Source organism: Manis pentadactyla, chromosome 7 (assembly GCF_030020395.1).
Source record: "Manis pentadactyla isolate mManPen7 chromosome 7, mManPen7.hap1, whole genome shotgun sequence".
NCBI lineage: Eukaryota > Metazoa > Chordata > Mammalia > Pholidota > Manidae > Manis > Manis pentadactyla.
The window spans coordinates 71,003,936-71,030,540 of NC_080025.1; the positions used below are offsets into that span (position 1 = coordinate 71,003,936).

At 37.0% G+C, this 26,605-nt stretch overlaps 1 protein-coding gene across 5 annotated transcripts in view; it reads left to right on the top strand.

The window, feature by feature from the left end:
- The window catches only part of CROT (carnitine O-octanoyltransferase), a 66,767-nt gene that overhangs the window by 37,517 nt on the left and 2,645 nt on the right, over window positions 1–26,605 (top strand). For all 5 annotated transcript variants that reach the window (XM_036911840.2, XM_036911841.2, XM_036911843.2 and 2 more), the window contains 7 exons: window positions 7,529–7,612; window positions 7,693–7,800; window positions 8,023–8,153; window positions 16,997–17,120; window positions 17,975–18,053; window positions 18,141–18,234; window positions 18,359–18,478. In XM_036911840.2, coding sequence (XP_036767735.2) covers window positions 7,529–7,612; window positions 7,693–7,800; window positions 8,023–8,153; window positions 16,997–17,120; window positions 17,975–18,053; window positions 18,141–18,234; window positions 18,359–18,478 — 740 coding nt within the window. The remainder of the gene's footprint in view (window positions 1–7,528; window positions 7,613–7,692; window positions 7,801–8,022; window positions 8,154–16,996; window positions 17,121–17,974; window positions 18,054–18,140; window positions 18,235–18,358; window positions 18,479–26,605) is intronic.

The window sequence follows — 26,605 nt, forward strand, 5'->3', positions numbered from 1 at the left end:
CATGCCATTCTCTTCTGGCCTGTAGGGTTTCTGTTGAGAAATCTGACGTTAGCCTGATGGGTTTCCCTTTATAGGTGACCTTTTTCTCTCTAGCTGCCTTTAACATTCTTTCCTTGTCCTTGATCTTTGCCATTTTAATTATTATGTGTCTTGGTGTTGTCCTTCTTGGATCCTTTCTGTTGGGGGTTCTGTGTATTTCCGTGGTCTGTTCGATTACTTCCTCCCCCAGTGTGGGGAAGTTTTCAGCAATTATTTCTTCTAAGATACTTTCCATCTCTTTTTCTCTCTCTTCTTCTTCTGGGACCCCTATAATGCGGATATTGTTCCTTTTGGATTGGTCACACAGTTCTCTTAATATTGTTTCATTCCTGGAGATCCTTTTGTCTCTCTCTATGTCAGCTTCTATGCGTTCCTGTTCTCTGATTTCAATTCCATCAATGGCCTCTTGCATTCTATCCATTCTGCTTATAAACCCTTCCAGAGTTTGTTTCATTTCTGCGATCTCCTTTCTGGCATCTGTGATCTCCTTCCGGACTTCATCCCATTTCTCTTGCTTATTTCTCTGCATCTCTGTCAGCATGTTTATGATTCTTATTTTGAATTCTTTTTCAGGAAGACTGGTTAGGTCTGTCTCCTTCTCTGGTGTTGTCTCTGTGATCTTTTTATGCCTGTAGCTTTGCCTTTTCATGGTGATAGGAATAGTCTGCAGAACTGGCACGAGTGACGGCTGGAAGAACTTCCCTTCTTGTTGGTTTGTGGCCCTCCTCTCCTGGGAGAACAGCGACCTCTAGTGGCCTGTGCTGTGCAGCTGCGCGCAGACAGGTTTTCTGCTTCCTGCCCGGCTGCTATGGAGTTAATCTCCGCTGTTGCTGTGGGCGTGGCCTGGCTCGGGCAGCTACTCCAAAGTGGTGGAGTCGCGTTGGAGCAGGAGCGGCTGGGAGGCTATTTATCTCCGTAAGGGGCCTCCCTGCTCCCTGCAGCCCAGGGGTTAGTGTGCCCAGAGCTCACCGGATTCCCTACCTCTGGATTAAGTGACCCGCCCTGCCCCTTTAAGACTTCCAAAAAGCACCCGCCAAAACAAAACAACGACCACCAAAAAAAAAAAAAAGAAAAAAAAATTTTTAAATTAAAAAAAAAAAAAGTTTTTAATTAAAAAAAAAAAAAAAAAGGTGGTCGTTCGTTTTTCTTTATTCTCCGGTGCCAGCCTCAGGCCTCTGCTCACCGGTCTTTCTGCCGTGTTTCCCTAGTATTGGGGTCCCTATCCCTTTAAGACTTCCAAAAAGCGCTCGCCAAAAGAAAACAGCAAAAAAGCAAAAAAAAAAAAAAAAATGGTCGCGCGCTTTTCTTATATCCTCTGGCGCCCCGCCTCCAGTGCCCGCTCACTGTTCTTGCTGCCCTGTTTTCCCAGGATCGAGGGCCCTGCACTCTGGCCCGGATGGCTGGGGCTGGGTGTTTGGCAGTCCTGGGCTCCGTCTCCCTCCCACTCTGCCTGCTCTTCTCCTGCCGGGAGTTGGGGGGATGGGCGCTCGGCTCCCGCTGGGCCGGGGCTTGTATCTTACCCCCTTCGCGAGGCGCTGGGTTCTCTCAGGTGCGGATGTGTTCTGGATATTGTCCTGTGTCCTCTGGTCTTTATTCTAGGAAGGGTTGTCTTTGTTATATTTTCATAGATATATGTTGTTTTGGGAGGAGATTTCCGCTGCTCTACTCACGCCGCCATCTTCCGCCCCTCCTCTCCATGATATATTTAATACACTGAAGCAGAAGGGCCTCGAACCACGAATACTCTACCCAGAAAGATTATCATTTAAATTTGAAGCAGGGATTAAACAATTACCAGATAATCAAAAGTTGAGGGAATTTGCCACCCACAGACCATCTCTACAGTGTATGTTAATGGTACTGCTCTAGATGGAAGTGCTTCTAAGACTGTCACAAGAGAAATGGCTGTCACAAGAGAAAATAAAATCACAGTAAAGGAAGTAGACCAATTAATTACTAGCAAATGCAAAATTAAATCAATTACCCACAAAGTCAGTCAAGAGATTCACAAAGAGTACAGACTATGACAACTAATATATAAAGAGTGGAGGAGGAAGGGAGAGGAAACAAAAAAACCTTTAGATTTTTTTGACATGGTATACTAAGTGAGTTATTTAGACTATTAGATAGTAACGAAGTTGCCCTTGAACCTTTAGTAACCACTAAAGGCTTCCGAATATAAAGGCTGAAATGGCAATAAAAACATATTGATAATGGATAGTACCATAAATGTAAAAAGACGATATGCACCAATCAAAGGACATAGAGTTACTGAGTGGATAAAAAAAAAAGACTCATCTGTATGCTGCTTACAAGAGACTCACTTCAAACCCAAAGACATACACACACTAAAAGTGAAGGGATGGAAAAGGATATTTTATGCAACTAATAGGGAGAAAAAAGCAGGAGTTGCAGTACTTGTATCAAACAAAATAGACTTCAAAACAAAGGAAGTAACAAGAGACAATGAAGGACATTACATAATGATAAAGGGATCAGTCCAATGAGAGGATATAACCATTATAATATGCACCCAACACAGGAGCACCTACATATGTGAAATAAATACTAAAAGAATTAGAGGGGGAAATAGAATGCAATGCATTCATTTTAGGAGACTTCAACACACCACTCACTCCAAAGGATAGATCAACCAGAAAGGAAATAAGTAAGGAGACAGAGGCACTGAAAAACACATTAGAACAGATGGACCTAATAGATATCTATAGAACACTCCACTCAAAAGCAGCAGGATACACATTCTTCTCAAGTGTATCTGGAACACTTTCCATAATAGATCATATAGAAGACCACAAAAACAGCCTCAGTAAATTCAGAAGTATTGAAATTGTGCCAACCAGCTTCTCAGACCACAAAGGTATGAAACTAGAAATAAAAAATGCAAAGAAAACAAACGCCCACAAACACATGGAGGCTTAACATACTCCAAAAATAATCAATGAATCAATGGCCAAATAAAAAGATCGATCAAGCAATATATAGAAACAAATGAAAACAACAACTCAAGACCCCAAAACCTGTGGGATGCAGTGAAGGCAGTTCTAAGAGGGAACTATATTGCAATACAGGCTTATCTCAAGAAAGAAGAACAATCCCAAATAAACAGTCTAAACTCACAATTAATGAAACTAGAAAAAGAAGAATAAAGGAGACCCATGTCAGTAGAAGGAGGGACATAATAAAGATCAGAGCAGACATAAATAAAATTGAGAAGAATAAAACAATAGGAAGAATCAATAAAACCAGAAACTGGCTCTTTTAGAAAAAAAAATAGATAAACCCCTAGCCAGACTTGTCAAGAAAAAAAGAGAGTCTACACACATTAACAGAATCAGAAATGAGAAAGGAAAAATCACTATGGACATCAAAGATATACAAAGTATTTTTAGAGAATATTATGAAAAATTATATACTAACTAATTGAATAACCTAGAAGAAATGGACAACTTTCTAGAAAAATACAACCTTCCAAGGCTGATCCAGGAAGGAACAGAAAATCTGAATAGACCAATTATCAGCAATGACATTGAATTGGTAATCAGAAAATTACCTCAGAACAAAACCCCTGGACCAGAAGACCTAATAACTATCCTCCTTAAAGTTTTCCAAAAAGTAGAAGAGGGAATACTTCCAAACTTGTTCTATGAGGCCAGCATCACTCTAATACCAAAACAGACAAAGACACCACAAAAAAAGAAAATTACAGATCAATATCCTTGATGAACATAGATGCAAAAATACTCAACAAATACTAGCAAAACAAATTCAAAAATACATCAAAAAGATCGTCCATCATGATTGAGTAGGATTTATTCCAGGGATGCAAGGATGATACAATATTCAAAAATCCATCAACATCATCCACCACATCAACAAAAAGAAGGACAAAAACCACATGATCATCTCCATAGATGCTGAAAAAGCATTCGACAGAATTCAACATCCATTCATGATAAAAACTCTCAACAAAATGGGTATGGAGGGCTAGTAGCTCAACATAATAAAGGCTATATAAGACAAACCCACAGCCAACATCATACTTAACAGTGAAAAGCTTAAAGCTTTTCCTCTAAGATCGGGAACAGGACAAGGATGCCCACTTTCCCCACTTTTATTCAACATAGTACTGGGGTTCCTAGCCATGGCAGTCAGACAACACAAAGAAATAAAAGCCATCTAGATTGGTAAGGAAGAACTTAAATGTCCCTGTTTGCAGATGACATGATACTGTACATAAAAAACTCTATAAAGAATCCATTCTAAAACTAAGAGAACTAATAACTGAATTCAGCAAAGTTGCAGGATACAAAATTAATATGCAGAAATGTGTGGCATTCCAATATACTAATGATAAACTAGCAGAAAGAGAAATCAGAAAATAATTCCATTTACAATTGCATCAAAAAGAATAAAATTTCTCAAAAGTAACATAAACAAATTAGTGAAAGACCTATACTCTGAAAACTACAAGACACTCATGAGAGAAATTAAAAGAAGACAACAATAAATGGAAATACATCCTGTGCTCATGGGTAGGAAGAATTAATATTGTCAAAATGGCTACTGCCTAATTTGCCAATGTCAAAATTGCCTAAAGCAATCTACAGATTCAATGCAATGCCTATGAAATACCAACAGCATTCTTCAGTGAGCTAGAACAAACAGTTCTAAAATTCGTACGGATCCACAAAAGACCCTGAATAGCAAAGACATCCTGAGAATGAAGAATAAAGCTGGGAGGATTATGCTCCCCAACTTCAAGCTCTACTACAAAGCCACAGTAATCAAAAGAATTTGGTACTGGCACAAGAACAGAACCATAGATCAGTGGAACAGAATAGAGAGCCTAGATATAAACTCACACATACATGGCCAATTAATATATGATAAAGGAGCCATGGATATACAATGGGGCAATGATAGCCTCTTCAACAACTGGTGTTGGCAGAACTGGAAAGCTACATGTAAGAGAATAAAATTGGATTATTGTCTAATTCCATACACAAAAGTAAACTTGAAATGGATGAAAAGACCTGAACGTAAGTCATGAAACCATAAAACTATTGGAAGAAAACCAGCAAAATCTCTTGAATATAAACATGAGAAAGTTTTTCCTGAACACATCTCCTCAGGCAAGGGCATTAGCAAAAATGAGAAAATGGGACTACATCAAACTAAATAGCTTCTGTACAGCAAAGGATACCATCAGCAGAACAAAAAGGCATCCTACAGTATGGAAGAATATATTCATAAATCACATACCTGATAAGGAGTTAACATCCAAAGTATATAAAGAGTTCACATGCCTTAACACCCAAAAAGCAAATAACCTGATTAAAAAATGGGTGGAGGGTGTAAACAGACACTTCTCCGAAGAAGAAATTCACATGGCCAACAGACACATGAAAAGATGCTCCACATCTCTAATTATCAGGGAAATGTAAATTAAAATCACTATGAGTTACCACCTCACACTGGTTGATGGCCAATATCCAAAAGACTAGGAACAACAAATGCTGATGAGGAGGTGGAGAAAGGGGAACCCTCCTATACTGTTGGTGTGAATGTAAATTAGTTCAACCATTGTGGAAATCAATATGGAGGTTCCTCAAAAAACTAAAAATGGAAATAAATACCATTTGACTGAGCAATTCTACTCCTAGGAATTTACCCGAAGAAAATAAGATCCCTGATTCAAAAAAAACATATGCGTCCTTGTGTTTATTGCAGCATTATTTACAATAGCTAAAATGTAGAAGCAACCTAAGTGTACATCAGTAGATGAATGGATAAAGAAGAAGTGGTACATATTCACAATGGAATATTTTTCAGCCAAAAAATGAAAACAAATTCTATCATTTGTAACATCATGGATAGAGATAGAAGGTATTATTCTGAGTGAAATAATTCAGGCAGAGAAAAACAAGTACCAAATGATTTCACTCATTTGTGGAGTATAACAACAAAGCAAAACTGAAGGTAAAAAACAGCAGCAAACTCACAGACTCCAAGAAGGCACTAGCAGTTACCAAAGGTAAGAGGTTGGGGAGGGTGGGTGGGGAGGGAGGGAGGGAGGGAGGGAGAAGGGGTTAAAGGGCACTTTAAAATCAGCAATCACAATATAAGTAGGTCACGGGGAAGGCCCATAAAGCACGGAGAGGACAAGTAGTGACTCTGTAGCATCTTAGTAAGCTGATGGACAATGACTGCAATGGGGTGTTGGGGTGAGGGGACTTGATAATATGGGTGAATGTTGTAACCAGAATGTTGCTCTTGTGAAACCTTCTTCATAAGATTGTATATAAATGATACCTTAATTTTAAAAAGTGAGAAATTAATACTGTTGTTTTATGTGAAACAGTGTATGTGTCATCTGTGAAAATTCTTTGTAAAGCCATAAGGCACTGCACAGTTTTGAGATGCTGTTAGAAAAGGGGTTTGTCATCGACTTGTGAGTTTTACTGTGCAAGCTGTTGCTGACAAGTGGGATGCGTTGCTCATGCATCTTGTACTGACCACCCTCCCCCAAGAGCCTTACCTGATGTTGTGGCTACTACTAGGTAACAGTGCATATACTGTGCTTCCAGGTTCCCCAGGGCCGTCATACAGGGCAACCAGAGCTGTGTGATGTTATGGGGATACTTACAACACTTAAATTACTCCCTCAGAAACTGGGCCCAAGTGGCAGGTCCACATCATAAAGCCTCCCTTCTTTCTCTCCAAGTGTTACACTGAGTTCATAAATTATGGTAACTATGTTCAACATCAAGTGGTAGCAGTATCACAGAGGAAAAAACATCCGATGTAATTTGTCATCAAAGGAACATGGAGAACATAAGGCAAAACATTTGTCCTCCATGATAAATGATGGAAAAGTTCACTAGTTGCAATTCCTTTCTCTAAATATTGCTGTCAAAACTGTAATACCCCTTAAGTCAGCACAGCTTTCCCACATTCCTTAAACATTGAGAATTATTTCTACCACTTCTGAACACTCTTGTGGAAATAAATACAAAATGTTGTGTTTTCTAATGCCTAGTGGCTTATGTTTTCTCCTAAGGGAATTCATACCCATCCTCAGTTTAGCCTTCCGACAGTCTGCCATCCCCATCTGCTTTTTCCACGGTGCCTTTACAAGTTCAGAGCATGTTAGCATTGCCTACGTAGACTTGCTTTTATTTCTGTATGAATAGCAGTTATTTTCTCTAGATTGTTCATGTTTACACCACTCTCCATTACCTCAAAATCTCTAATTAGGTGCTTCCAAACTTTGAATATTTGTGCTTTCTCAGAAAATAAAATAGAGCAGCTACTTACTATACTGTAGGATATTCAAATCTTGGTCATCATGTAGGCATTTGAGAATTCCTTATTATGTGTTAAGAATGCAGGGAAAGTGAAAATAAAGTATTGGGTCAAATTTTAAGTTCATATAAAGTATTCAAAAACTTGTGTTTTTTCCTTGTAGCATGCTCCTTATGATGCAATGGTTATGGTAAATGTCAGCTATTATGTTGATGAGAAGGTTTTTGAGAATGAAGGAAGATGGAAGGTATGTTAGAATAAATATTTCATCCTTTTTCTCCTCATATATTTATAGATATGGTATTTTGAAGTATTTCCTACTTTTAGGGTTCAGAAAAAGTACGGGATATATCACTTCCAGAGGAGCTTGTTTTCACTGTGGATGAGAAAATATTGAATGACATCAGTCAAGCTAAAGCACAGTATTTCAAGCAGGTAGATTTTTTACTTTTCCCTTAGTAATACTTTCTCTTTAAACTACCAAATATAAAAATTGGGCTGTCATCCAAGCATGACAACATAAAACGTTTTTAACTTATAGCTTTAATACTTTTAAGTATATATAATGATTGCTTTAATGAGTATGATAATTTGGTTATCTTGGGAGTGTTCACCTGACATGATTTTTCATTGTTTGCATTTAATTCTTTTTATTAGGCATCTGATCTGCAAATTGTAGCATATGCCTTTACATCTTTTGGCAAAAAGCTAACCAAGAAGTTGATGCTTCACCCTGATACCTTTATTCAGCTTGCACTTCAGCTGGCCTATTACAGACTTCACGGACGGTGAGGACCATTCATTTTTCATTATCAGAGTCTTGAGGTCCAAGGGGTCTATCTTTACCACAGGTATTTTGTCCTAACTCCCCATTGTTTTTTTCTGACTTTCCTAGTTAGCACCGTGTCCTAATTTGTACTTTTGTCAACAGTGTATTTGTTTTGAGCTGTGACATTTTTCAGTCTTTATTTGTTTTCTATGACCTTGGTACTTTTAAAGTGTCTGTTCTCTTCTAAAAAGGGTTTTGTCAATTGTGGGAGTTCAGGTCACATGGTTTTCTTGTAGCCTCAGTTTCCTGATGGTTTCATGGATAGATAAGATTTTGTAGATAATTTTTTTTTTCTCATTTTTAGGATAGGAGAGATGGTATGTTGTGACTTCCTTCTTCCTAAGTAGTAGTGGAAGCTTTCTGATGTTGCTTGTTTTGTATCCAGAGAATATCTGTCTTTAAATGGGATATTTAGATCACTTTCAATAAATATAATTATCAGTAAGTTTGTGTTTAAATCTACCACCTTGCTGTTCATTTTTTATCTCATTTGATTTTGTTCCTTATTTTTTTTAATTTAGTGTTTTTTTGAAATTCTCCACTTATCTCCATTGTCAGCTGTTAATTTTTTTAAGTAGTTGCACTGTGGTTTACAAAATACATCTTTAACTTACTGCAGTCTACCTTCAAATAATATTTCCTACTTCAAGTATAAGAACCTTAAAACAATACTTTTCTTTTGCTTCTCTTTGTGTTGTTGTCATGAATTATACTTCTACTTACGTTACCAGTTTCAAAATATACTGCTACCATTTTGCCTTAAGCAGTTGACTATCTTTCTTTATTGTGGTAAAATATATGCAAAATAAAGCCTGACATTTTAACAGTTTTTAAGTGTACAGTCCAGTGGCATTAATTACTTTTAACAGTATTGCACAACAATCACCACTGTCTCTTTCCAGAATTTTTTCATCACCACAAACAGAAACTCTATCCATTAAGCAAAACCCGTTATTGATCCATTTCCTTCTCCTGCCCCAGCCTCTGGTAGCCTCTATTCTATTGTCTTTCTCTTTGAATTTGCCAATACTTATTTTTTCCATTAAAAAAAAGTTATACCTACCCACAGTAGTTGGTAGCTGTGAAGTGGTATCTCATTTTGTTTTTTATTTACATTTCCCTAAGGGCAAAGGAAGTTATATATCTTTTCATGTGTTTATCAGCCATTTGTTTATCTTCTTTGGCAAAATGTCTGTTCAAGTCCTTTGTGCATTTGGTAATTGGGTTTCATTTTGTCTGAATTCTTTATATATTCTGAATATCAGATATGTGATTTGCAAATATTTTCTCCCATTCTGTGGGTTTTTCTCTCTCTTTATAGTATCCTTTGATGCATGGTTTTTAATTTTGAAGTACAGTTTTTTTCATTCATTGCCTTTGTTATTCATGTCATATCCAAAAAGTCATTGCTAAATACAATATCATGAAGGTTTTCCCCTGTATTTTCTTCTGGGAGTTGTATAGTTTTAGCTCTTACTTTAGGTGTTTGATATGTTCTGAGTTAATATTTGTGTATGGTGTATGTTAATGGTCCAACATCATTCTTTTGCATGTGGGTAACTAGTTTTTATCAGCATTATTTGTTGAAGAGAACTGTTCTTTCCCCATAGGATGGTCTTGACATTCTTGTCCAAAATAAGTTGACTATAGATGTGAGGGTTTATTTTGGGGGTGTCAATTCTATCCCATTGGTTTATATGTCTCTTCTTATGTTAGTACCATATTGTTTTAATTATTGTAGCTTTGTAGTAAGTTTAAAAATCTGCAAGAATGACTGATAGACAGTAACCACAGTAGAGGGAATGAGGACTTGACAATATGGGTGAATGTTGAAAACACTGTGTTGTTTATGTGACACCATCATAAGATTGTATATCAATGACACTTCAATAAAAAAAAAATCTGCAAGCATTTGAGCCCTTCAGCTTTGTTCTCCTTTTCAAGATTGTTTTGGCTATTCTGGGTCCCTTGAAATTCCATATGAATTTTAAGATAGGTTTGCAGAAACACTATTGGGATTTTGATACAGATTACATTGAATTATAGAAATGCAACTGATTTTTCTGTATAATTTTGTATCTTGAAACTGCTGAATGAGTTCTAACAGGTTTTTGTGAATTCTTTAGGGTTTTCTAAATATAAGATTAGGTCATCTGTGAATAGAGATAAGTTTCCTTTTTCCTTTCCAGTTTGGATGACTTTTATTTATTTGCCTCTGGCTGGAACAACCAATATTATGTTATATAGAATTGGCAAAAGCAGGCTTCCTTATCTTCCTGCTCATCTGAAGTAGAAAGTTTTCAGTCTTTCACCATTGGGTATGATGTTAGCTGTGTGTTTTTGTAAGTGCCCTTTATCATTTTGAGGAAGTTCCCTTCTATTCCTAGTTTACTGAGTGTAAATGGAAGAGCATTTGATTTTGTTAAATGCTTTTTCTGTATCAACTGAGATTCTCATGTAGGACTTTCCCTTCATTCTATTAATATGATATATTACATTGATTTTCCTATGTTGAATCACCTTTGCATTCCTGGGATAAGTTCCACTGGTCATAGTGTATCATCCTCTTAATATGCTGCTAAATTCAATTTGCTAGTATTTGAGGATTTTTGCATCTGTGTTCATAAAGGATGTTGGTCTGTAGTGTCTTATAGTGTCTTTGTCTGGTTTTGGTATCAGTGTAGTGCTAGCTTTGTTATGAATTAGGAAGTATTCCCTCCTCTTCAGTTTTTTGGAAGAGTTTGAGAAGGATTTGTGTTAATTCTTTAAGTGTTAGAATTCGTCAATAAAGTTATCTTAGGACTTTTGTTTGTTGGAAGGTTTTTGATTATTGATTGATTTCTTGTTATAGGTTCAGTCAGATTTTTTTTCTTGAGTCAGATTTGGTAGTTTGTATGTTTCTCAGAATGCATACATTTTATCTAGGTTATCCATCTTACATAAGGTTTCTTATATTCTTTTACAATCCTTTTTATTTCTATAAAGTTGGCTGTAATGTCCTATCTTTAATAATTTTAGTAAATTCGAGTCTTCTCCCTTTTTTTCTTAGTTTGTGTAGCTAAAGGTTTGTCAGTTTTGTTGATCGTTTCAAATGTTTTAGTTTAGTTAACTCTGTTTTTAATTTCTGTATTTTGTTTACCTCTAATCTTAATTATTTTCTTCCTTGTGATAGTTTTGAGTCTAGTTTGTTGTTCTTTTCTTTAGTTCCTTAAGGTGTGTGTTAGTTCATTGATTTGAGATTCTTCTTCTTTAACGTAGGTGTTGGTTGGTGTTGGTTGGTGCCCCAACCCTTTGTGCAGGCAAAACCCACATATAACTTCTGACTCTCCAAAAACTTAACTACTAGTAGTCTACTAAGATTAGAACCTGACTGATAACATCAACAATTAACACATTTCTGCTATATGTATTATATACTGTATTCTCACAGTAGAGTACACTAGAGAAAAGAAAGCATTTTTTCAGATTGTCACAAATCTCTAAAAACTTGTCTAATATATATATTGAAAAAAATACATGTGTAAGTGGACATGCACAGTTCAAACCCATGTTTTTCAACAGTCAGCTACATTATGAATTTTCCAGTTTTCTTCTGTTTTCTGATTTCTAGCTTCATTCCGTTGTCAGTGAAGAAGATATTTTGTATGATTTCAGTCTTTTAAAATTTATTGGTATCTGTTTTATGGCATATATGTGGTCTATCCTGGAGAATGTTGTATGTACACTTGAGAAAAATTTACCTTATTTTATGTTTTAGTTTTTTCTTCAATTCTGTCAATATTTGCTTTATGTATTTTAGAGCTGTGTGGTTTAGTGCATACATGGGGGTGTTCTTTTCCTACATATATATATATAACAGTAACAATATTATACACAGAAGTAACAGTAGTATAACTTCATTCAGGTTCCTAGACCCAAATCCAATGTGTAAGTATGTAGGAGGGGGTTTCTTGAACACCAGCTGGGTGTTGGAGAGCTCAATTCTTATGCTCCCTGCCTGGAGACAGCACCAGATTCCCCAGGTTAAGGGCTCCATCCTACAAGACTGCCCTGCAATCCCCACTGCAGACACTAGTCGCCAGCCCCAGGCCGTTCCCTGTGCTTCTGACCTACTGTCTACAGATTGGAGGTTCCCACAACCTCCCCCTTAGGTTTGATTAACGTGCTAGAATGGCTCACAGAACTCAGGAAAACATTTACATTTACCAGTTTAATAAAGGATACTATAAAGAATACAAGTTAACAGCCAAGTGAAGAGAGACATAGAGCAAGGTCCCAATGAAGGAGCTTCTATCCCTGTGGAGCTTGGGGCCTGGCTGGGTGGCATGTGGAGGCGGTCCGGTTCCCCAAGCACAGAAGCTCTCTCTGACTGAGCAGCAGGATCCAACAGCAGGGAGAGATAAGCCCTTCTCAGGGGTTCTTGTGAGGGTTTCATTGCATAGTCATAATTGACTAAATTATTAGCCGTTGGCTGATTTCAGCCTCTGTCTTCTGCCCTTGGGTAGGCATCCAAAAATCATTCATTAATGTGACAAAACACCTATTTCACCTTTTAAGACTCTGCAGTGTTTTCAGGAACTGTGGATGAAGACCAAATATACCTGGGAAATATATATTTGATCATATGAATGACCAAATATGTATTTCTTATGACTCATTATGTCACAGTGCATGTATTTTTATAATTGTTATATATCTTCTTAATGAATTAATTAAACCTTTTATCAGTATATAATATTCTGTTTTCCTCTTTTAACCTTTTTTATTTAAAATGATTTTTATCATATGGTCACTTCAACCCTTGGTTACTATTAACTTCTGGTTAATATCTTTTCTCATCCTTTTATTTTTTACTTGTTAATATTTTTATATCTAAAGTGAATTTCTTGTAGACAGCAGATAGACTGTTTTTTATCCCATTCTGCCAATGTCTGCCTTTGATTGGAAAGTTTAGTCTCTTTACATTTAAAACAATTACTGATAAGAGGTATTTACTTCTGCCATTTAGCTATGTTTTCTGTAGGTCTTATATGGCTTTTGTTCTTCAACTCCTCTGCTACTGTCTTTTTTGTATTTAGTTGAAATTTTGTAGTGTACTTTGACTCCCTTCTTTATTTTTCTCTACATTTTTTAGCCGTTTTTTTTTTTTTTTTACAATTAACATCTTAAATTTATAACAACCTATTTTGAACAATACCAACCTAGTCTCAATATACAGGTATTGCTTCTAAATATCTCTGTACCACCTTCTTTATTTTGTTACTGTCACAGATTACATCTTTATACATTGTGTGCCTATTAACATAAATTTGTTACTTTTCGTGCATTTGTCTTTTAATTCAAAGAAAAATACCATTTAAACATGTTGCTCTGTCTTCCACATTTCCTATTAAACTGGGAGTTAGATCTAGAGACTTGAGAGTAAGAATCAGTCATTTATTATTTTTTACAACAGTAAGTCAAATAGTTATTGTTCCTTGTTTTCCATTTCATCCTGTTCAGCTTGAGAGTGGGTTCATTTGTTAGCCAGCATCCATTATAAAGTTTCCTTTCTGATTTTTCTACCTAATAGTTTTAGTAGCCATTCATGACCATTACCAAGATCTTTTATTTCATTAGAGGTTGTAGGGTAGCAACATCTTTTTAATCATGTTTTTTATTGGAATATAGTTTATATACAATATTATTTTTGTTTGAGATGAACTTAGTGATTCATCATATAAACATTATTAAATGATCACCATGGTCAGTGTAGTTACATTGGTCACCATACAAAGATATTACAATATTATGAGCTGTCTTCCTTATGCTATACTTGCATCCCTGTGACTAAATTACTTCATAATTTGACGTTTGTACCTCTTTATTCCCTTCATCTACTCCACCTGTTCCCACTCCCATGGTAACCAACTGTCAGTTCTCTGTGTTTGTGAGTCTGTTTATGTTTTGCTTGTTTGTTTTATTTTTCACGTTCCATGTATATGTGAAATCATATGGTATTCCTCTTTCTCTGACTGACTTATTTCACTTAGCATAATACCATGTTGTCCCAAATGTCAAGATTTCATTCTTTCTTATGACTGAATAATATTCAAGTGTGTGTGTGTGTGTGTGTGTGTGTATGTATATACATAAACACATACCACATCTTTATTATCCATTCATTTCAGTGAACACTGCATATGTTTTCTTTAGGAGTTTTATGGTTTCAGTTCTTATATTTAGGTCTTTAATCCATTTTTAATTTATTTTTGTGTATGGTGTAAGAGAGTGATCCACTTTCATTCTTTTGCACATAGCTGTCCAGTTCTCCCAACATCATTTTTTAAAGAGACTCTCTTTTCTCCATTGTATATTCTTGCCTCCTTTGTCATATATTAATTGACCATATAGGTGTGGGTTTATTTCTGGGATCTCTGTTCTGTTCCATTGATATATATGTTTCTGTTTTTATGCAAGTACCATACTGTTTTGATTACTGTAGCTTAGTAGTACAGTTTGAAATTGAGGCGCATGATACCTCTAGCTTTCTTATTTCTCACAATTGCTGTGGCTATTCAGAATTTTTTGTGGTTTCATACAAATTTTAGGATTATTTGCTCTGATGTAATGAAAAATGCCATTGGAATTTTGATAGTGATTGCACTGAATCTGTAGATTGCTTTGGGCAGTATGGCCATTTTAATAATACTAATTCTTCCTATCCATGAGCATGGAATATCTTTCTATTTATTTGTGTCATCTTCAGTTTCTTTCAACAATATTTTATAGTTTACAGAGTACAGGTCTTTTACCTCCTTGGTTAGATTTATTCCTAGGTATTTTATTCTCTTTGATACAACTATAAATGGGATTGTTTTCTCAATTTTTCTTTTCTGCTAGTACATTATTTATGTATAGAAATGTAGTAGATTTCTATACATTGATTTTGTATCCTGTTACTTTACTGAATTCATTTATTAGTTTTAATAGTTCCTTGGTGGAGTTGCTTAGGGTCTTCTGTATGTATTATCAAGTCATCTGCAAATAGTTACAGTTTTACTTCTTCCTTACCAATTTGGATGCGTTTTATATCTCTTTCTTATCTGATTGCTGTGCTAGGACTTCAAATACTATATTGATTGAAAGTGGTGGGAGTGGGCATCCTTGTCTTGTTCCTGATCTTAAAAGAAAAGCTTCTAGCTTTTCACCATTGAGTATGATATTAACTGTTGTTATTATATGGCCTTTATTATGTTTAGGTACATTCCCTCTATTTTCACTTTGTTAAGAGTTTTTATCATAAATGGATGTTGGATTTTGTCAGCTGCTTATTCAGCAATATTGTAAGGATTATATGGTTTTTATCCTTCCTTTTATGTGGTGTATCACATTGATTAATTTGTGGGTATTGAACTATCCTTGCATCCCTGGAATAAATACCACTTGGTCATGATGAATGATCCTTTGTACTTTTGAATTCTATTTGCTAATATTTTGCTAAGGATTTTTGAATGTATGTTCATCAGGAATATTGATCTGCAATTTTCTTTTTCTTTAGTGCCCTTGTCTGGTTTTAGTACCAGGGTGATGCTAACCTCGTAAAATAAATTTGCAAGCTTTCCTTTCTCTTCATTTTTTTTGGAAAAGTTTGAGTGGGAAAGCTATTAACTCTTCTTTAAATGTTTGGTAAAATTCATGCATGAAGCCATCTGGTATTGGAATTTTGTTTGTTGTGTATTTTTTATTCCCATTTCAATGTCATTACTAGTGATTGGTCCCTTCAAACTTTCTACTTTTTCCTAGTTTACTCTAGGGAACTTCTTAAATTATACTTTTACTTAATTCTGTAGTCAATCATGGTCTATATGAAGAAACTAAAGGCTAAGGACTCTATATTACAATCTATTATTGTGTAACAAATTACCCAAAACTTAGTGGCTCAAAACAAAAAACATATATCATCTCACATTTTCTGTTTGTCAGGTATCCAAGTACAGCTTAATGGGGTGCCTCCAACCTCATGTCTCTCTTGAGTTTCATCAGGATGTCAGGGTGTGTTCTCATTTAAAGGCACTCCTCTGAGAGGATGTGCTCCTCACTCAGCCAGTTGTTCAGTTCCTTCTAAGTTGTCCAGAAACCTCCCTCAGTTTCTTCCTTCCTGGGCCTTTATAAAAGGCAGCTTCCAGATGGTAGCTGACTTCCCTCAGCATAACAAAGAGAGCAAGACAAAGCCTTTTTGTCATCTAATTTTGGAAGTGACACCATTACTTTTTCCTCTTTTCATTGGTAGCAAGTCACGAGGTCCCTCCCATACTTGGTGTGACCAGTTATTCCAGGGCATAACTGGCAGGAGGCAGGGATCACTGGGGAGCCTCTTAGAGCATACCTACCACAGATTCCAGTGTATATAACCTGATATAGCCAAGCCTTTGAAGCACCACTAAGTTTTAGGGTAATTTGTTATACAATGATAGATTGTAGTATAAAGTCCTTAGCCTTTAGTTCCTTCATATAGAACATGATTGACTACAGAATTAAGTAAAAGTATTATTTAAGAAGTTCCCTAAACCAGGAAAAAGTAGAAAGTTTGAAGAGACCAATCACTAGTAATGACCAATCACCAGGTCCTGTGAACCAGAATAATTTTTGCTCTTTGAAAGTGAGAATGGTCTCTTTGTTATTGAAAATCTCAACTGTAGTCTGTATTGTAGAGCCTAATCTCTAACCAAAGTCAGCTTAATTGGGTATACTCTCTTTGTAGTAACAATAGAGCATTTTCTTTCTTATGCTACATTCTCTTATCTTCATTTTTTCCTGTAGCCCTGGTTGCTGCTATGAAACAGCTATGACAAGATATTTTTATCATGGCCGTACAGAGACTATGCGATCATGTACAGTAGAGGCAACCAGGTGGTGCCAGTCCATGCAGGATCCTCGTAACAGCGTAAGTATTTGGACAGAAAAATTTACAGGATTTGTTTACATGTTCTAAAGGAACCTTGGCTCTTGTCTTTACCTCAGTTCCCTTGGCTCAAAAAAATACTCTCAGCTATTTTTTCTAAGTTTTCAAAGCATTTGTTCATTTACCAGTGAAGTATATACCTGGAAAGAATAAGAAATGGGGAAGTCCTGAGAAGAAGCCCATTTGTGTCACTTTCTAGGCAAAGTATTTTTAAAACCATGAATATTTTACTACTTTTGATCTACCTTTAGAGTAATACCAGTGAAGTGCAGACTTCCCCAAAATTCTGCTAAAAGGAAGCTTTTGTTGATCGGGTCAAATATTTTTGATATCACAAATCGTGTGTTCATATATTAGAATTAGAATAATTTTATGTTTCTTTTAAGCTTTTTTTTTGAAGCATTTAGACAACAGGATAGTCCTTCCCACCACTATTTTGGTACTGTGTGTGTATTTGTTTCCTTAGTTTTGGTAGACATTGTTATGTATATGTGAATTTATTATAATTTCATAGAACTGCTTCATCATCATTTTTGTACAATTATGCCTTAGTTTTGAAATTCCAGTTGCTTCTGTCTTTACACTTGTTGATGTCACCTCAGCAATGCCCACAAATTACTATTTTCCTGTTCCAGGAAGAAAGAATCAAGATGTAAGGCAAATGGGAAAGAGGCAATAAGAAGTAAGAAGACATAGAAACATCTGTCTTAATTCTTCCTAGAAATCTTTTTTTCCCAAATTACATAAATCTTAATTACATTGAGCTCAGGGTTTTTTTTCATTTGTTTGGTTTCTAATGCAGTTGTTACTGAAGTGTCTCTTGATTTTTAATACAGCATCTTGAGCAGCAGCAAAAGATGTTAGAAGCTTTTGCAAAACATGATAAAATGATGAAAGATTGTTCAACTGGCAAAGGTACTTACCTTGGTATTTTTTGGACTTTAAAAAAAACTTTCATATTAACAGTTATTTTCTAACTTTATATTTGGGGTTTCATTGCAGGATTTGACCGTCATCTTTTAGGTCTTTTACTCATAGCAAAAGAGGAAGGTCTCCCTGTTCCCGAGCTCTTTACAGACCCACTTTTCTCCAAAAGGTAATATAATGTAGTGTTCTATAACTTCATCAATCATTTTCTTTTTCCTCAATGTTAAAAGCTCTTCAGAAGCAACATAAGCTTCTGTAAGGCTAGTAAAATATCCTTTCTTTATGCCACACAGTGGAGGAGGTGGAAACTTTGTTCTCTCCACAAGTCTGGCTGGCTATTCAAGAATGCAGGGTGCGGTGGTCCCCATGGTGCACAATGGCTATGGGTTTTTCTACCACATCCGAGATGACAGGTGAGGCTGCTCTGTTTGTTCTCACTGTGCTGTAGAGTAAAAAAGCTCTCACCGGTTGTTTGAATGTCTTTCTTACACTGATTCTGATTGTGCCACTGTCTGTCACTTGCTACCCATAGGTAATTGTTTTTGCCGCTTGGACATTTAATGTATTTTATTTCTCTGTCTTACTTTTGGGACTCTTATCAAATCAGTCCTTTAGGCATTTTGTGCAGAGCATCACTTAAGTTTGACTCCCTAATCAGATCATCATCACCCTCAAAAATCAGCATACACAGTAACATGTTTGTTCTACCAAGATATTTTATGGTTAAGTTCAGATAAAATTTGACTCCCTGTAAATACGTGGCAGTTCATAGTCATAGAACATACTAATGAGGCCAAGATAAAAGATTAAATTAATTTATATTCAAAAAAAGAATTTTTTTTTTTACCAATTCAGATACATTTAATTTGGGTTGCCTGAGGTCTAATTTAAAGAAAGAGTGAGATATTAAAACCTGGAAGGCAAAAGAGAGCTGTATTTCTGCTTTTTCAAGTGTGATTTGTACATAGTCTCTTATACCAGTGGTCTTATGTTTATTGACATCTGAGTCCTTAGATTCTGTATTCCCATAGTATTCAGTTTGTATACACTAATATGAAAATTAAAGGTTGAAAAACAAAGGTTAAAAAGGGATCTCATTATCATTTTTCATGATAAAGAGTCAGAGGTTTAAAATCATATCACACAGAGACTAAGTAAGCATTTTAACATACTTCCTAACAAGTAGTGGATCCTGTATCACATGCAATGGTAAGAGTTCATGCCAGGAATACCTCAGCTCTCTAGCTTTATAAAATGTATTTTTAATGATCCTGGGGCAGAACTCTGATTTACTCATTCAGGAAGTATTTAGTGAGAACTTAGAGTGTGCCAGGGGTTGTTTTAGGTGCAAGGGACACAAGACAGACAAGATTCCCCCCACTTACAGATTTTATTTTCTGCTTGGGAAAGAGAGACTAAAGCAAACAGTAACTTCAAATAGTGATGAATGCTTGGAGGAAGTAAGCAAGCTGATGTGGGAATAGAGACAAACTAGTGGAAGGATGGGGTACTGCTTTATATAGGTGACCAGGGAAGGCCTCCGCGGAGTGACCGCACAGCTCAGGTGTTCAGGATGAGAGGGAATTAACCATCTGAATAGCCAAGGAAGCAGCCGTCTGCAGTCGGATCACTGCTGACTGTCCAGTGCTATACCAAAGCTGAGACACCGTCTTTTCTCATTAGGTTGTTGAAACAGGTACCGAGCTTTTCTCTTTCCTTCCCTGGAGACCATTCTCTACACAGCAGTCCTGATGACCCCTTTAAAAATGTAACTCAAGTCCTGTCATTCTTCTACTCAGAATCCTCCAAGGGCTTCTCATTTCACTCCCAGTAAAATCCAAAGTTGTCCTGTGACACCCTACATGGTCTACCGCTCAGTTACCTCTCTGACCTTATTTCCTACAACTCTGCTGCTGTTTCTCTCGACTCTAGCCACATGGGCTTTCTTGTACTGTGAACACACAGAGCAAGCTCCTGCCTCATGGCATTCACAGTTATGATTTCCTCTGCCAAGTATTCTCTTCCTTGAAACATATGTAAGGATCACTCCCCTTTCTGAGACAATATTTGTTCTCATCCAGAGGCCTTCTCTGTATAAAAGAGCACTTTCTCTTTCTCCCTGTATACCTGCTGCATTTTCTTTATAGTATTTAGAGCCATCCAATATGTACAGTTATTTGTATGTGATCTATCCTCTCTTCCTAGGATAAAGAACAGGGTCTTTGATTTGTTCGTTGTTGTATACCCAGCTCTTTAACAATGCCTCATAAATATGTTATGTTCAGTTAATGGTTTTTTTTTATGTCTTTGTCTTTTTTTTTATTAAGGTATTATTGATATACACTCTTATGAAGGTTTCACATGAAAAAACAATGTGGTTACTATATTTACCCATATTATCAAGATCCCACCCATACCTGAATACAGTCACTGTCTATTAGTGCAGCAAGATGCCACAGATCCACTATGTGCCTTCTCTGTGCTATACTGTTCTCCCCGGGATCCCCCACACCATGTGTACTAAACATGATACCCCTCAATCCCCATCTCCCTCCTTCCCCACCCACCCTCCCATACCCTTCCCCTTTGGTAACCACTAGTTCATTCTTGGAGTCTCTGAATCTGCTGCTATTTTGTTCCTTCAGTTTTGCTTCATTGTTATACTCCACGAATGAGGGAAATCATTTGGCATTTGTCTTTCTCTGCCTGGCTTATTTCACTGAGCATAATGTCCTCCAGCTCCATCCATGTTGTTGCAAATGGTAGGATTTGTTTCTTTCTTATGGCTGAATAGTATTCTGTTGTGTATATATACCACATCTTCTTTATCCATTCATCTACTCATGGACACTTAGGTTGCTTCCGTATCTTGGCTATTGTAAAAAGTGCTGCAATAAACATAGGGGTGCATATGTCTTTTTGAATCTGAGAAGTTGTATTCTTTGGGTAAATTCCAAGGAGTGGGATTCCTGAGTCAAATGGTATTTCTATTTTTAGTTTTTTGAGGAACTTTCCACAATCTTTGAACTAGCTTACATTCCCACCAGCAGTGTAGGAGGGTTCCCCTTTCTCCGCATCCTCACCAGCACTTGTTGTTCTTAGTCTTTTCGATGCTGGCCATCCTTACTGGTGTGAGGTGATACCTCATTGTGGTTTTAATTTGCATTTTGCTGATGATTAGTGATGTGGAACATCTTTTCATGTGTCTGTAGGCCATCTGAATTTCTTCTTTGGAGAACTGTCTCTTCGTATCCTCTGCCCATTTTTTAATCGGGCTATTTGCTTTTGGGTGTTGAGGCATGTAAGTTCTTTATACATTTTGGATGTTAACCCCTTGTTGAATATGTCATTTACAAATATATTCTCCCAAAAGGATGCCTTTTTGTTCTGTTGATGGTGTCCTTTGCCGTACAGAAACTTTTTAGTTTGATGTAGTCCCATGAGTTCATTTTTGCTTTTAGTTTCCCTTGCTCAAGGAGATGCGTTCAGGAAGAAGTTGCTCATGCTTATATTCAGGAGATGTTTGCCTATGTTGTCTTCTAAGGGTTTTATGGTTTCATGACTGACATTCAAGTATTTAATCCATTTCGAGTTGACTTTTGTCTATGGGATTAAACAATAATCCAGTTTCATTATGTGGCATGTAGCTGTCCAGTTTTGCCAACACCAGCTGTTGAAGAGGCTGTCATTTCCCCATTGTATGTCCATGACTCCTTTATCGTATATTAATTTACCATATATGTGGGTTTATATCAGAGCTCTCTAGTCTGTTACATTGGTCTGTGGGTCTGTTCTTGTGCCAGTACCAAATTCTCTTGATTACTGTGGCTTTGTAGTAGAGCTTGAAGTTGGGGAGCATAATGCCCCCAGCTTTATTCTTCCTTCTCAGGATTGCTTTGGCTATTCGAGGTCTTTTGTGGTTCCATGTGAATTTTAGAATGATTTTCTCTAGTTCGTTGAAGAATGCTGTTGGTAATTTGATAGGGATTGCATCGAATCTGTATATTGCTTTGGGCAGGATGGCCATTTTGACGATATTAATTCTTCCTAGCCAGGAGCATGGAATGAGTTTCTATTTGTTAGTGTCCTCTTTAATTTCTCTTAAGGGTGTCTTATAGTTTTCAGGGTATAGGTCTTTCACTTCCTTGGTTAGGTTTATTCCTAGGTATTTTATTCTTTTTGATGCAACTATGAATGGAATTGTTATCCTCATTTCTCTCTCTGCTAGTTCATTGTTAGTGTATAGGAATGCCACAGATTTCTGTATATTAATTTTGTATCCTGGAACTTTGCTGAATTCAGATATTTGATCTAGTAGTATTGGAGTGGATTCTTTAGGGTTTTTTGTGTGCAATATCATGTCATCTGAAAACAGGGACAGTTTAACTTCTTCCTTGACAATCTGGATGCCTTTTATTTCTTTGTGTTGTTTGATTGCCATGGCTAGGACCTCCAGTCGTATGTTGAATAGAAGTGGGCAAAGTGGGCATCCTTGTTTTGTTCCCGATATTAAAGGAAAAGCTTTCAGCTTCTCACTGTTAAGTATGATGTTGACTGTGGGTTTGTCATATATGGCCTTTATTATGTTGAGGTACTTGCCCTCTCTACCCATTTTGTTGAGAATTTTTATCATGAATGGGTGTTGAATTTTGTCAAATGCTTTTCAGCATCTATGCAGATGATCATGTTGTTTTTGTCCTTCTTTTTGTTGATGTGGTGGATGATGTTGATGAATTTTTTAATATTGTACCATCCTCGCATCCCTGGGATGAATCCCACTTGATTATGATGGATGATCTTTTTGATGTAATTTTGAATTCGGTTTGCTAATATTTTGTTGAGTATTTTTGCATCTATGTTCATCAGGGATATTGGTCTGTAATTTTCTTTTTTTGTGGTTTCTTTGCCTGCTTTTGGTATTAGAGTGATGCTGGCCTCATAGAATGAGTTTGGAAGTATTCCCTCTTCTACTCTTTGGAAAACTTTAAGGAGGATGGGTATTAGGTCTTCACTAAATGTTTGATAAAATTCAGCAGAGAAGCCATCTTGTCCAGGGATTTTGTTCTTAGGTAGTTTTTTGATTACCAGTTCAATTTTGTTGCTGGTAATTGGTTTGTTCAGATTTTCTGTTTCTTCCTTGGTCAGCCTTGGAAGGTTGTATTTTTCTAGAAAGTTGTCCACTTCTTCTAGGTTATCCAGTTTGTTAGCATATAATTTTTCATAGTATTCTCTAATAATTCTTTGTATTTCTGTGGTATCCATAGGGATTTTTTTCTTCCTCATTTCTGATCCTGCTTATGTGTGTAGACTGTCTTTTTTTCTTGATAAGTCTGGCTAGTGGTTTATCTATTTTGTTCATTTTCTCGAAGAACCAGCTCCTGCTTTCATTGATTCTTTCCATTGTTTTATTCTTCTCGATTTTATTTATTTGTGCTCTAATCTTTATTATGTCCCTCCTTCTTCTGACTTTGGGCCTCATTTGTTCTTCTTTTTCTAGTTTCATTAATTGTGAGTTTAGACTACTCATATGGGATTGTTCTGCTTTCCTGAGATAGGCCTGTATTGCAATATACTTTCCTCTTAGCACGGCCTTGGCTGCATCCCACAGATTTTGCAGTGTTGAATTATTGTTGTCATTTGTCTCCATATATTGCTTGATCTCTGTTTTTCTTTGGTCATTGACCCATTGGTTATTTAGGAGCATATTGTGTAGCCTCCATGTGTTTGTGGGATTTTTCATTTTCTTTATGTAATTTATTTCTAGTTTCATACCTTTGTGGTCTGAGAAACTGGTTGGTACAATTTCAATGTTTTTTAATTTACTGAGGCTCTTTTTGTGGCCTAGTATATGATCTATTCTTGAAAATGCTCCATGTGCACTTGAGAAGAATGTGTATTCTGCTGCTTTTGGGTGTAGAGTTCTGTAGATGTCTAGTAGTTCCATCTGTTCTAGTGTGTTGTTCAGTGCCTCTTTGTCCTTTCTTATTTTCTGTCTGGTTGATCTGTCCTTCAGAGTGAGTGGAGTGTTGAAGTCTGTTAGAATGAATGCATTGCATTCTATTTCCCCTTTTAATTTTGTTAGTATTTGTTTCACATATGTAGGTGCTCCTGTGTTGGGTGCATAGATACTTATAATGGTTATATCCTCTTGTTGGACTGACCCCTTTATCATTATGTAATGTCCTTCTTTATCTCTTGTGACTTTCTTTGTTTTGAAGTCTATTTTGTCTGATACAAGTACTGCAATTCCTGCTATTTTCTCCCTATTAATTGAATGAAATATCTTTTTCCATCCCTTCACTTTTAGTCTGTGTATGTCTTTGGGTTTAAAGTGAGTCTCTTGTCGGCAGCATACAGATGGGTCTTGTTTTTTTATCCGTTCAGTGATTCTATGTCTTTTGATTGGTGCATTCAGTCCATTTACATTTAGGGTGATTATTGATAGGTATGTACTTATTGCCATTGCAGACTTTAGATTCGTGGTTACCAAAGGTTCAAGGTTAACTTCCTTACTATCTAATTGTCTAACTTAACTCATTTAATATGCTATTACAAACACAATCTAAGGATTCATTTTTCTCCTCCTTTTTCTTCCTCCTCCAGTCTTTATATATTAGGTATCATATTCTGTACTGTTTGTCTATCCCTTGATTGACTTTGGGGATAGTTAGTGGTTTTATTACCTCTGGTGACAGCTATTAAACCTTAGGAACACTTCCATCTATGGCAGTCCCTCCAAAATAGACTGTAGAGATGGTTTGTGGGAGATAAGTTCTGTCAGCTCTTGCTTATCTGGAAATTGTTTAATCCCTCGTTCAAATTTAAATGATAATCTTGCCGGATAAAGTAATCTTGGTTCCAGGCCCTTCTGCTTCATTGCCTTAAATACATCATGCCACTCCCTTCTGGCCTGTAAGGTTTCTGCTGATAAGTCTGATGTTAGCCTGGTGGGCTTTCCTTTGTATGTGATCTTATTTCTCTCTCTGGCTGCTTTTAACAGTCTGTCCTTATCCTTGATCTTTGCCATTTTAATTACTATATGTCTTGGTGTTGTCTTCCTTGGGTCCCTTGTGTTGGGTGATCTGTGGCTCTCCATGGCCTGAGAAACTATCTCCTTCCCCAGATTCGGAAAGTTTTCAGCAATTACCTCCTCAAAGACACTTTCTATCCCTTTCTCTCTCTCTTCTTCTGGTACCCCTGCAAAGCGAATATTGTTCCATTTGAATTGGTCACATAGTTCTCTCAATAGTCTTTCATTCTTAGAGATCCTTTTTTCTCTCTGTACCTCAGCTTCTTTGTATTCCTCTTCTCCGGTTTCTATTTCATTTATCGTCTCCTCCACTGTATCCATTCTGCTTTTAATAACCCTCCATTGTGTTCTTCAATGACTGGATCTCTGACCGGAATTCATTCCTGAGTTCTTGAATATCTTTCTGTACCTCAATTAGCATGTTAATGATTTTTATTTTGAACTCCCTTTCAGAAAGAGTCATGAGGCCCATGTCATCTTTCTCAGGGGCTATATTAATTTTAGTCTGGACAAGGTTCCTTTGGTGTTTCATATTTGTGTATGATGCCCTCTAGTGTCCAGAAGCTCTACTCTCTGGAGCTGCTCAGCCCCTGAAGCAATGTCGGGGGTCACAGGGGAGTGGGATTGGTGCCTGAGGGGAGGAAAGAGCTGTTTCCTGCTTCCCGGCTGCTGTGCCTGTCTCCCCTGCCTGAACCAGTGGGCTGAGCACACAGGTATAAGCTTTTGTCCCAGAGCAGCCAGATATGGATCCCTGCTTTCCACAAGTGGCTGGAATCTCAGTCTCTCCAGGAATTCTGCCTGTCTTAGCTATCCAACCCCATAATCACGAGAGAATCATGAAAGCACCATGAAATGTAGGTTTGTGCTCCAAGAGCAGATTTCTGGAGTTAGATATTCAGCAGTCCCAGGCCTCCACTCCCCTGGCTCCATTTCTCTCCTACCCGCTGGTTAGCTGGGGTGGGGGAAGGGCTTGGGTTCCACCAAGACACAGGTTTGGTACGTTACCCTGTTCCGTGGGGTCTGCTCTTTTCTCCAGGTGTATGCAGTCTGGTGCAGTCCTCTTTCCTGTTGCTCTCTCAGGATTGGTTGTATTAATTATATTTTCATATTATATGCGGTTTTAAGAGGAAGCCTCTGTCCCTCCTCTCACACTGCCATCTTTAATCCTCTCTCAGTAAATGTTTTTACAATGACTTTGTTGTTGAACCTAAATATACAGGTCCTGGGTTAAGAAAGAGCTTGACATTTATAAGAAACACAAAAGGCAGTATGGATAAATCAGCAGTTGAGTCGGAAGGTGGTGGAAGAGGAGGTTGAAGAGAGGTAGAGAGGAGCTGCAGGACCATGTTCACAACCCTGAGTATATATTGGAGTCACCTGGAGGCTTTAAAGTAAATGCTCCTGGAGAAACTGATTTGGTTGGACTGGTCAGTTGGAGTTCATGTGTTTCCATACTTGTCCACAAGGGCATATGTCAGTGGTAGGTTGGAGGTCTGAGTGTGGAACTCAG